The sequence below is a fragment of the Botryllus schlosseri genome, chromosome 1 (genome assembly GCF_051294905.1).
Source record: "Botryllus schlosseri isolate E-star chromosome 1, Bs_hap1, whole genome shotgun sequence".
Classification (NCBI taxonomy): domain Eukaryota; kingdom Metazoa; phylum Chordata; class Ascidiacea; order Stolidobranchia; family Styelidae; genus Botryllus; species Botryllus schlosseri.
Window position 1 is genome coordinate 6597659 of NC_137236.1, and position 13038 is coordinate 6610696.

A 13038-nucleotide genomic window follows, 5' to 3' on the forward strand; every position below is an offset into this window, starting at 1 on the left:
TGCAATACGTTAATGTTCAAATATGTACCGTTTATGCCACCACAAAGAATTTAATGCCTGTTATCCATCTCATAAAAGATACTTTGGTATTTTTTCGACCATACCGATTTCATTCCACTTGGTGACAATGTTGAGGGATCATCATGACTTCGGAAATGTGCCACGTCCAGTACCCTACGTAGCTTTGTACGATGTGTTTCGTATGCTGCGATACCGCCAAGCAAGGTTTCAAGGCTTCAACGGTGAAAATTTGTATCGAAACTATAATTCTCGTTGATAAATTAACTTTCGGGGGTGAGAAACGTATAATTTCAGTGTGAGAAGTATATTTAAAAGATGCAAAAACAGAAAATGGCACAACTGCAACGGAACAACGACCTCTCTCTCCACGGGTCACACGAGCTCTGAGGCACAATATTCACGACTATCAAACAACACGATTCGAACTAATAATTAACGAGCAATCAATCAGACGCACGCGCTATAATCAGCGTCCGAGGTAACAGTCAGTACACGAAATCTACAAAGGCACATTCAGTACTCGAAAAAATCGTATTTTTCTACTCGACTCGAATCATTGAAATTAATACTCGATTCAGATTCGAGTACTCGAATCATTGTGCCCAGCCCTAACAATAATGTGGCCCGCGTCTACATTCACTCGCGAACCAACGTTTTCGACCATCAACATTATCCTAACAATTAAGACCAAGCCTCGTTCCAATGACCCTATATCAGGGGTGGGCAACATACGGCCCGCGGGCCGGATCTGGCCCGCGAAGGGATTTTGTCCGGCCCGCGGACAGTTTTCTGTCTTAAATGATAATGTGGCCCGCGGCCCTAGTATTCAGAGATTCCCTACTACTTGCGTGAACGTAAATTTTAGTGACTGTATGTTATTATACACATGTATGCGCACTGCGCAGTGAGCGAGGGTGGTGCTTACTCGTACGTTAGTCGAAGCGAGAAGACTTGCATTATCGGCATTTACGATGTAGTTAACCCGAATGTCATTTGTGGTAATCATGGTGTTTGTCGACTACAATGGTCATTTACACAGGCCGATATTTCATATTTTTGATTCCGTAACCGTCGACTTGTAGCACGGCACACTTCTAGGCTTTTGTAAGACATCATGCCAGGGGTCGCCAACTCGAAACGGGTCACCAACTCGAAACGGGTCGTGGGCCACTTTGAAACTTCGTAGAGGTCGCGGGCCGCATGAATTCAATATCGAGATAAAATAGGCCACACAGTTGAACAACCGCGCTATATCTCATCACCTACTACACCAGGGTGGCCAACCTGCAGCCGTAGAAGGGAGATTTGTGCGGCCGTGGATAAGTAATTCAATTAGTACCGTATGTGTTGGCGGCCGTCGACATGCAATTTGAATTTACAAATTGAGTCCCGATTTTTTGAGAGATCCTAATTAATCTGCAAAATTTCTTCGCGCTGGGCGCGATTTTGGCGTCCAGATAGTTCATTATGACTATATGCCTGGAATGCGGCCGTAGGCTACATGAGTAGTCGAAATGCGGCCGTGAATGGCAAAAAGGTTGGCAACCCTATACTAAACTCAAATGAAGAGATATCTTGGTGAATTTGTGGTACCGGACTTATCGAACGCCTTCAAATCTTAATTAGGGATTGAATCGTGTTGATCGATCAGAGAGAAGAAAACATGGTGGTGCCTGTATGACAATGCTGTTCTCAAATCCACATTGTTTTCGTCACTTTTTAAATACATTCATTAAATACGATTTATTCCCTGTGTATGTGGATAAATGGGCGAATAATGTTTCGATTCAGCAATCCGGCCCGCCAAGTATTTAATTTTCCTATATCCGGCCCGTCGACTGAAGAAGTTGCCCGCCCCTGCCCTATATGTTTATGTGCAGTCTTTACTGGGGGTTTGTAAGTCCAACATGCAGCCAGAGAGTTCAAAGAACTTGTATCGACCACGGATTGACTTTAACAGCTATTGAAGTACGTTACTAAATTCATTGACTACTGTTTTTGGTCTCTATGCTTCACGCTCAAAGTTTGTATTAAATACGATTTGTACCTTGTATAGGTGGATAAAGACGCGATTGATGTATCGATTCAGCAATCCGGCCCGCCAAGTACTTTATTTTTCCATTTCCGGACCGCCGAACGGAGAAGTTGCCCTCCCGGGTTCGGAATGTTCACCGCATATTAATCAGGTCGATAACTTGCTAGATTCCCAATCTCGTGCTTTCAATACAGTTTATTTTTACAAACAGTAGACAAGTAACAAACCCAGTTATGTCCGATTCATTACGCTGAAGATGACGAGAATTTACTCTTACGCAGTTGTAAGCAACAGATAGGACAAAGGCTGAGAGACATTGAATTCCTGGACTCTCTTCTGAGTAAATACTACTCAAAGCTTGTACACTGTCCATTCTCAGTTATTGATCCTCAACCTACTTGTTCCTTTTTGCACATAAGATACATTCCGTATTAGCTTACCTGGTTCATTATCTCATTTAAATAACCATTTACCCTGGTTGCGGCTGACACGAATATCGTCGTGATCATATCCGCGGTACCAGTCAATACCGATAAATCACTGTTTGTGTTTGTTAAATATTGCACCAGTCGTGCCTAAAATTTAGTGATGATATACTTATAGAAACCTGCTCTTCCAAAGCATCAGGTCCAGCAAACAACAGCTCAATACCATCCAAACCACTGAGGCAATGTGAAGATGTCAAACTAGCTGTAGTAACTAGAGCGAAAGAATCCAAACTTCTGTACAATCATCTGTAGCCTACATAGTAAGTATTAGAATGTGCGATCTAAATTGCTCTCATCCCTAAGTCAAGAGAGGCCATATTTGGCTTTGCGAATAGTCAGGGTTAACATGTCTGCGAAAAGCAGTGGTACTTGTCCTTTTCATAGCCGTGGCCCAATTTCCATTATGCAAATATGCAATGACCCACCACTCGTCCTCAGTCTTCTTTTAGGCGGCAGCAATACGGCAGGTTTAGGCTTAGCAGTTCATATCAAATCATAGCAAGTTTTCATGAGCACGAGAATGGCAAATGTATGTATCGCAAGCTTGGCTCGTTTCAAACTATACAGTTTTTCTGTAGCCTTTACAGGAAATCCAGAAATTAAAGTGGAACATTTCCCAAATTAGTTTAGAGTCAGATTACTGGCATTTTCCTCGAATTAGTCGAATAAGTCAACTAAAACTATCCCGTTGTCTAAGTCTGTCTGTTACTTGGGGCCTGCAGTGCGCTTCGCCTGGTCACTAGATGTCGACAAAGTGAAGGAGGCGCTTTTCGTAATGAGTTCTCCCTCGTCAAATTTGAAATTTTGTTGGTGCCAGATTCCGTCGTCGTGACAACCTGCAACCCAGGGATGGAGTCTGGGGTTTGAATTTTACGAATTTTTCGTTTGACTGAGCCACCAAATATTTACTCGCTTTGGAACGTCGAACAGGACTGGGCCGGTTCACGTCCTCCTCGATCTGCAAAATACAGTAGGGGGTCAGTCAATATTAGTATTGGAATCACGGGGTTTCAAGGTATATTTCTGATCCCGATCCCGCGATTAACTCTATTGAAATCCCTGAATATCGAGAAAGCATCTATCAGAGCTCAAGTAGCGCTTATTCTATTCTTAAAACAGCGTTACAATATAAGCTGACTGCAACTATGACACAACAATGAACTACGCCAGTGGTCTTCAATCTTTTTCGTAATGGTACACCATTAGGTCACTCAAAACTTGTCCACCACATTTAACATAATACATTGAATCCATAAAATCATAATCAGAAGAGGGATGGGTTTCGGCTGCAACCTATCGGAAATTCTAATGCAAGAAACTAATTAGAGCTCTGGATTACCAGATCACAATATAACAGTGGTGAATATAATTTGTGATATTGGAAACTAGGGTAGATTATCTGAAGCAGTTTTGCTTCATAACTTATGAAACTTTGTAGGTTACATCAGCCGGACGGGCGTTAGAGACATGATATCAAACTCTGCCAGCTCATTTTAATTGACTGCAAGCCATGTAGTCAATGGGTCGACCTATTGATACAAACTTTTTGCTGTAACGGGCTGTTTCGTTGAGGTTTGCGGATCAACTGCAAATTTTTGAATAGAAAGGCCAAAAAGACTGATCATAATCAGAAACCGCTCAAACGATGACATGATTTTGCGTCGGTGAATTACTGTATCTTTGCTAATCTCGGGGTTAAGGAGTAAAAATCCCAATAATGAGATTTAAATTTTAATCCCAACATCACCTCTAAAAATTCGCCATCTTCCGTGGGTCCTGCACTTATTTTGGCATCCCATCTAGGAAGATACTTTTCAAATCTCCTTAAGTAGGTTTGCTCTACTTCTACAACTACCTCCAGTGGCTCGTTTTTCCACTCTTACACTTCTACTGAACAGATTTGTAGGAAAAACTAGTTGCTCGTTACACTTTGGATCTCGTGGGAAAAACTTTTGTGATACTTGCAATTCTTACTCGAGTGGTAACAATTTCAAACTACTTCCATTAAAGTTTTTTTTGCAAACTAGGCCTAGAATAATTAACTTTTTCACTAATTTTGAAATTCCTACTTCTACTTGTAGCCTACTTGAGTAGAAATTTACAACACTGCTTAGCCTCTTATTTGAGTGGCAGCGATGAATACCTTGATATCTGCTCACGAAACAGCAATCTCGATTCAACCCCAACCTTCACCCACATTCGTCACTCACCTGCTTACATCGGGATCGACCGACTTTTCCCTGTGGGCACCAACACCAACGGTCGGACCTGGAGCACTTTCTAGTTGATAACCGCACGTTGCTGGGTCGATCCTGACCAGTTCGGTGGTGGGCCAGGAATCCTTCCCGAATGAGGGGGACTCTGGAATAAAAGGGATTCTGTTTCTAGGGAAACATGAAACAATCTGGAGGCTATTACATGATACGTTCGAATCATTACGCAGTTAAAATAGATATCTCCTGGTTTCGAGAGTGTATTTATGACTGGTTTTCAAATCTAGTTATATAATTCAGTAGTTTGAAACACCACAAATTCTACTGCTACCTGAAGTAGGCATCTTATTGGTTGCTTGGAAAATCAATACTATTACTATTACTTGAGTGAAATATGCACCTCCTTGACTACTTTGACAACTTCTGATCATGCATGCAGACTGGGGTTGTTTAGAAATAGCCTAAACTTTTTTTTCGAATTCCGAGGATTCACTGATTATATTGCTAGGTTGCCTTAAAATCGCTCCACAAAAATTTGGCTCGATTCCAGCTAGTGAAAGCCGACGTAGAGCCATTGAAATTATGGAAATGATTGTATTTTTATTCATATTTTACTGTAAACGCCATACAATTGTTAAGTTGCTTAAAAGAACAATGCATAACAATTTTTCTCAATTCAAGCTGGTAGAAGCAAAGTTACCGCAGTTGAAAGTTTTAGATTTGCAAAAATAGCATTGATGGTGAGTAATCACGGAATTATTAATGAAAAACTCAATTAACTTCTCTTTTACGGGTTGGAATTGCTTCAAATCTGTTTTGCAACTTTCAGTAGACAACTCAATATTTAATGAGGTTCACGGCAAAAAAATAAAATTCCAATAAATACCTTGATGAATTTCAATCGACTTTGCCTCGACTTCTACTGGCAGGAATTGAGCCAAATTTGGTGCGCAGCATTTTTTTAGGCAACCTAACATTCTAATCAGTTGTTTTTTTGCGACTATTTCGCGACCACTAAAAGGCTTTACCCCCGTCCAAAATTACTGGAAATCAGTGAGCCATATTTGATATCCATGATTTCTTTGTCAGTTCGCAACGAGTAAATGCTGGATGTAGGATTATGTAGGTTGTAAATTCATGGTGCGCTGATGTTAGGGAAGATAACATGTTGGTATGAAAATTCACGGGATTCCACTTGATTCATTTAAAACTGATATTGTCTACATGCGGACAGAATGTTTGGTATATATTTCTATATTGTCACCAATTCTGGTTGTGGCACAAAATTGCACAAAAACTCACCCGAAGTCATCACGATTCCTGGAAATCTCAATGTTGAGATCTTGTCTTTCGGCGGGTGACCAAAGCCTGAAATAAAATCTCAAAATTACACAGCCGATAAAATAGACTTCAACACTAAAATTGAACAGTGGTTCGATCAGCCACCTTGAACTGTATAGAGCACAAAAATGTCAGAAATTACTTACTTTTGGTGTAGAAAATATGTTGGTGCCCACAGGGAAGTGGTTCACTTTGGTTTATTCGTTCCATCTTTACAACGAGGGCTAGACAAAATCGAGAACCTGAGTGATTCGATTCTGAATTACGTATTATGCTTCGAGTCGAGTATTCGAGTTTTACTCATTATGATGTCATAACAGAACGTAATATGTCAAAGTTCAAATATGTACCCTTTATGTCTACTGATTTCATTGCACTTTGTGACAATGTTATGGGATGATCATGACTACGGAATTATGTGTTTTTTCCAGTAACGTTTGTAGCTCTGTACTATGTCTCGTATGCTGCGACACAGCCAATCAACGTTTCATGGCTTCCATAATGGAAATCAGTATCGAAACTATAATTCTCGTTGATAGATTAACTTTCAGTTGCGAGGAGCGTATCATCTCAGTATTCGAAAAGATCGTATTTTGCTACTCTATTTACGACATTACAGAGACGTCACAGTGCCAGTTTATACAATTTAGGAAGATTTGGTTGTTCATTAAACTCTGGCCTGTGCCCAATGTCACATCAACGATTTAATCAAGTACAGGTATCTCATAAAAGAGTTTAACCACGATCACGATCAGCACTAATGAATATAGATACATGCATGAATGTATGCTTTTCAACGGGGTTTCAAGAACATGCAGCACGGGCAAGGATAGCTATTAGCCAACATCAATTGTTCTATTAGCAGTCACTTGCGGTTCAATCGGTTTCTATAAAACGGGATAGTAACTTAAGTGTAGGAGTCAATTGAAAACTGACAACCTCCGGATATCGTCATTATTATTGTAATGTTATAGTAATATTATGTCCATGTTCATCCTAATTGTGGCTTGAAAATATGCTGCCAAATAAAACTCACCTTGAATGATATTTGGTGAACTTGCTGGAAAGTTGCAACTTGCTTGACTCTGATCCAAAGAAAATCCATGCCTGTGATGATAACGAAAAAATACCTAGGGTTAGAAACGATTCAAATTCAAACTTTACCGTCTGCAGTCCCAATGTGTTGATACTTGTTATTACAGATAAAAAAATAAGATCGTTATTAATGATTACGTTTGTTGTGAATAATTTTTATCATTTCAAAACACCCCAACACTAATGATGTCGGATTTGATCGTTTGCCTTCAATTTAACAAAATCATTTGTACAATGATAACTTTAGAATTACTCACTTTCATCTCCCGGGTAAAATTATCTCACGTTGATGCATGTCAGATTCCAACTGATTGACATCTGTTGAGATTGTCATGCCAACTTCTTTCATCATCAAAGCCATTTCACATCCGACGACCAGACTAATAATGAAACGTTATCCTATATGATGATATGATGATATGAGTGCATTGCACTGTAACAAAATGAATAATGGTTATGAAAAGTAAAATTAATGAATCTATATACAATACAGGTTGCTCAAACCTGGCTTACGTAAACCTGGCTATCGTAGCAGCAGATGCGGTGTATAGCGAGTTGCCAACAGTCGCCTCATACAAATATACTCGAAATGGTTCATGGTTGATTATGCACACAAATTTAGTATCTTGATCATGGATAGCAAAAACTGCTGACAGTTTTCGAATCAGCGCCCCCAAACTCATCAAAAACAATAAAATAACAAAATGGAGAAAAATTTCATCTGCTCTTATTAGGCCTACATTATGTGATCACTATTAATCCACGATCCTCATAAAGTAAGATAAGCAATTATGCATATAAACTAGTAACCCAAGATCAATTTGGAAGCACATACTGTTGTGAGTATACCTTTTGAAGGGTGAACAACTTGAGCAATTATCGTATGCGGCTCAACAAACAAACAAACACTCATATGAGATTTTCAAAGTAGCAAGTGGCAACACCTTTATTCGCAAACAATAAAATTGTTGTATACAGTTCATAACCGTTAAACAGTGGCAGCAATGACGATATAAGTTGGCATATTCTATGCTCCCTTTGATTCAGTCGAAGTCTGGCGTTATCCCTGCATATGCGTTGGAGTTACATACATACATACAAGACATTTAATTGAAAATGCGGACGTTGGAATTTGGTTTATTATTATTACATCGGGAATCCTGTTATTGTCATGTCTGGGGACCTATTGGGTCGAAAGTGACACCACAGTGCGTCCATAGATATGTCAAATATATATTCGTGCAACTAATATATTTTCCCTTTCCATGACTACTTTTCGGTCCATATTTCTATAAAACTCTGAACTGAACTTCTTGAAATTGGATGTCAATTTCACCGACTTATTGTTACTAGTGATAACTAGAGTAAAGCTACAGCATTGCAGTCGGGTGGTTATAATGGGGTCGATCAACATGGAAGTATTTCCTGAAAAAAATCTGAACATTTGTTACATAGGCTATGTGCCGGAATTTTGATTCGTGGACGGATGAAATCATCTGGCCGGCCGTAGTTTTGACACCCCCGGCCTACAGTAATCAGTACGTTCCAAACTCCAGAAATTTCAGGACTCAGCTGCATACTTGTACAAACTACCAATCTCGATGGTTGACGGTAAAGAGTAGCTCTAGTGCCAGATTTTGGAAAAGCAAGTAATTCTAGTCAGACTTGGACAACTAGTATCTACGGTGAGCAGGGATATGGGTTGGGACCATGAAACTTTTATGTAATGCATATTTCATTGTGGAATAAGTTTTAAATTTAAAATCAAGCTTTTTATCAACCGCACTCCTTAAAAGCACATTTCACAAGAATTTTTTTTTGTGTGGGCCGTATCCTACAGACATTTTCAAGCCCGTCCCCCCCATTTTTTTTTCATCCGTAACTTTTTTTTCATTGAGTTTAGGGCGAAACAGTGGGTTTTATTGAATTCCTTGGCCCCAGAATTGGTTAATTGGACATTTTAATTGGTTCTCTACCATCATTTAAGCGAAAAATATCGATTTCAAAGATTTTTGAAAGTAGCGCCACCTAGTGACGAGAGGATTTTAAATCGCAATATCTTTTGAACCGCTGAACATTTTTCAATTTTTTTTTTTTAATAAACTTGGAATTCATAAAAGAACAACATTTGTAAATATTGGACAATTCTGAGAGTATGCATTACAAATCTCAAAAAATTTGCTAAATCATAATGGAATTAGCCTAATTCTAATTCTAATTTAATTTGGAAAAATTGTGAAGTTCTAATTCTAATTCTAATCTAGTTCGAAAAAGCTGAAAATTCCAAGTCCAAGTCTGATTCTGGTGTTGTCGTTTGGTGTGAATCGTGATACTGATGCTCCAAAAACCGTCCATTTAACATTCTCAAACCCGTTTTTTTAAAGGCATATTCTATTACCAACTCAGTAATTTGCATTTCAAGTACTGCAGTCTTTATGGAACTGAAAATCCATTTTTGTACCAGTCTGCTCAGCCGAGTTATGAGTGCAATCTAACTCTTCACAAATATGGATGTGTAAATTCGACAACATTCATCTACATTTGGTTTCACTTTGGTCCATTTGTCTTGAGATATATTATACTTTTCAATTTCATCAGAGGTTTCGTAATCTGTTACTGCAAAAATCCACTTGTCAATGTGATAAGCAGAAACTCGATAATGACAAGCATTCATAGAAGATAATGAAGTCCACTGAGCTGAAGTAACATCGTAACATTCTACGTTGTTGACTGGGTATTCTCCACTCTCTCCACCGATAACAAATATCTTCTGATCAACTGCAACAACACCACTCTCATAAACAGGATATCTAATTGGTTCGAGATCAACCCACTCTGATGAGGATGGAGTGAATCTGCAGAATGAAGAAAGTTCGATACCATCTTGTCCTTCACCTCCGATACAATAGATGGAGTCATTCAATGATACGAGACTTGCATCACATATCGCTGCAGGTTTATCTGCTAATTGAATCCATTGATTCACGAGGGAAGTAAATATTTCCACATAACTTGTTGCTTCATTATAACTTCCTCCAACAACAAATATTGATCCCAACAATGAAACTGAGCGAGGATACCACCCATGATCACAAACCATATCTTTTATCCTTTCCCATTTTGGATTTTTGCACCGAAAATTGAGTCGATGAACTGATTTATTCCAACATAAGACGTAGATATACGAGTCTAACGAAATCGCCGAGAAATCTTTCAAATTCCTAAACTTCTCTTCATGAAGATTCTCTACCTTTTCAGCTAATGGATTGAAGGATCGGATACAATCTGTGTCATCATCAAAAAGAATAATCAATTCATCCTTGCCAATTTTTTCATTCTTTTTGTGTGATGCTTTTGGAGCTTCTAAAAGATGTCTGGTGATCAACTTGTACAGTCCTAAGTCGTTATTGATAATTTGGTTTGATTTCAAAAGACGTTCTAAAAATGCCGGAGAGACTTTATCAAACTTGATTGCTTCGAGACATTCGTGCAAATATTCCTTATTTTTCCGATTTTTCTCGACCCAATTAAACAACAGCGTAAGTTTTTCTTCTTGGCATAACTTTGACTTTTCCGACATCACAAATTTGAGGATTTTAGATTTTTCAATATTTCCAAATTCAGGTTGGTTTGAAATTTCCATGATATTTTCATGAAAAAATGCTTGACATCGTGCAGAGACGGCATCCAGTCCATACATATCGGCGACATTTCTTGTGGGAAAGTAATTCTCTACATTAATTGATTCCTCCAAAACATCAGATACCGCCTGTTTCACGTCTTCCAGTTGCATCATGATCGCGACATGGAGAAGATCGTTCATCTTTTCATCAGGAATCTCAAATTTGCCCGAATATATGAAATCGATGCAGTTTTTCACACACTTAGAATCGACCTCTTTCAAAACAACTTTTCCTTCACGACTCTCTTTAGTGTCGTGTTTCAACATAGCTTTGAAATAAGCACTACCGGCCGACAATACATTCTTGTGAGTGTGATAGACATCATCTCCCACTTGAATTATGAAATCACAATGATCGTTATCTTGCTTCATTCGATGTAATTCTTCCATCATCTCCACTGAATGTTTCTCTACATTTGTACACACAATCTGCACCATGATTGTCAATCAACCACGATATATAGGCTAATTATCCTAGGATTATTATTGTACAGTAGCACTGTTATTGAAGTAAAGATAATTCTCAAGCAATGCCTGTTAAGCTGTTGGAAGAATCATACTACTAATCAACGCCACGAGTATGAATCGAAGGAAAGTCAACTGCAAACAAGGCACTAAACCAGGGATTCTCAAAGGATGGGCCATGGCTCACCGGTGGACCACAGGAGTAATTTTAGGTGAGCCACAGAGCTATTTGGAAAATTGTACAATTAGTGAAAGTTTAGTTTTATTTGTTATATTCATATATTCAAAATATAGTCATGTTATCGGATTATACGCATGCTACATAATGCTTTTTATCCGTCTCTGATCAGTCACAATGTACAGTCGACATAGCAGGGGAAATTGTGGCTTTTCTTCCTCCGGCTATGACAACCTACGGCCAACAGCAACGAAAATAATTGCAATTAGATAATAACTGGACGTTAATTCTGAAATAACCAAGTATTCCGGCCGGGTCATACACCGTATGCCCTTGAAATGTGCATGCATTGAACTAAGACTGAAGCGCATTACCACACATTCAACATGACCGTCTATAATAGGTTGGCCTTAGGACATTTTAGAAGCGGAAAATGTGCCACAGTCAAAAATGGCCAAGAACCTGCACTAAACAGTTAACCAGTATTGCGACTTGCACAGATGATTGCATCCTCTAACCAAAAATGGGTGAAAGCATCGTCCTAGATTGATACCAGTACCTTTTTCTTACATAATTCAATCGAGCCCTTGACTGTATAACTTATTATATGGTAAAAGTGTGGATTTTTATATGACATGGAAAAGTAATATGGCTAAATTCGTGAAAATTTACATATTTTGGGCATATGTCGTAGAGCAAAAAGTTCACGTGATCAAAAAAACAGTGGCACTTTTGGAATCAGCAAGCGAAATTTTGCCTATATCAAGTGCAAGGAAGGAAAGGACGTAGTTTATTTTTGTCCTTGATGTTTTTGCGGCATATACACCGACTCATGATATACATACACACGATCTGCGCATATGCATACCATGAGTGCATGATGTGCATATGCCGCTGGACAAGGAAGTGCAGATATAGCCTTTACGACTTTCTAAGTCATGCACCACCCCTCCATGCTATCCCAGTAATGCATGAGCGCCAAGCAGGGAAGCCATGGATACCAGTGTTACTAATCAGGTCTTTGGTCTGACCCGGCCGGGAATCGAACCCACGACCTACCGATCAAGAAGCCGGACGCTTAACCATTACGCTATCTTGATCGGCTAGTCAACAAATTTTTCGTTCAAAATTATTGCCCAGTGTAATAACTGACTGTATCCTGAAGCTGTACAGTTACTCACGTATTTCATTAGCAGTTCTACGTGTACGTGAGGGATACAACGTCTTTTTGCATGTATATTTAACTGGATATTTGTTATTTGATTCAAGATACATGATCAATTAATGTCTTTCACACAGCTAGCAAAATGAAATGACTTTGAATCATCACTTACACTTTGAAAATTATATTTGACTTGAATTGTGACTTCACTTGACTCGAGTGACCTCCAAAAAATGAGCGACTTGACTTGAATCGAGTCAGCTTTGAAAATCGATTGACTTGACTCGAGTCAAAATCTGCAATGACTTGAGATGACTCGAAGGTAGTGACTTCAGGCTTGATCCCAACACTGTTACTT

The 13038-nt window shown here is 39.0% G+C and overlaps 3 protein-coding genes across 3 annotated transcripts in view; all 3 read right to left on the reverse strand.

Annotated features, from left to right (window-relative positions):
• Positions 1 to 2236: 2236 nt before the first annotated feature.
• LOC145456733 (kelch repeat and BTB domain-containing protein 3-like) overlaps positions 2237 to 13038 on the reverse strand; it is a 120243-nt gene continuing 109441 nt past the window's right edge. Inside the window, exons 5-6 of the mRNA XM_080334975.1 lie at positions 4755 to 4905; positions 2237 to 3502 (exon numbers count right to left, since the gene is read on the reverse strand). Coding sequence (XP_080191101.1) covers positions 3335 to 3502; positions 4755 to 4905 — 319 coding nt within the window. The 3' untranslated portion in view covers positions 2237 to 3334. The remainder of the gene's footprint in view (positions 3503 to 4754; positions 4906 to 13038) is intronic.
• LOC145457593 (kelch-like protein 6) overlaps positions 7709 to 13038 on the reverse strand; it is a 74948-nt gene continuing 69618 nt past the window's right edge. Inside the window, exon 2 of the mRNA XM_080335916.1 lies at positions 7709 to 8101. The gene's annotated coding sequence lies outside the window, so the exon portion shown is untranslated. The remainder of the gene's footprint in view (positions 8102 to 13038) is intronic.
• LOC145457414 (kelch repeat and BTB domain-containing protein 12-like) lies at positions 9388 to 11549 on the reverse strand. The gene has a single exon (XM_080335670.1). It carries the CDS (start codon positions 11311 to 11313, stop codon positions 9685 to 9687), a length of 1629 nt encoding a protein of 542 aa, XP_080191796.1. The 5' UTR covers positions 11314 to 11549; the 3' UTR covers positions 9388 to 9684.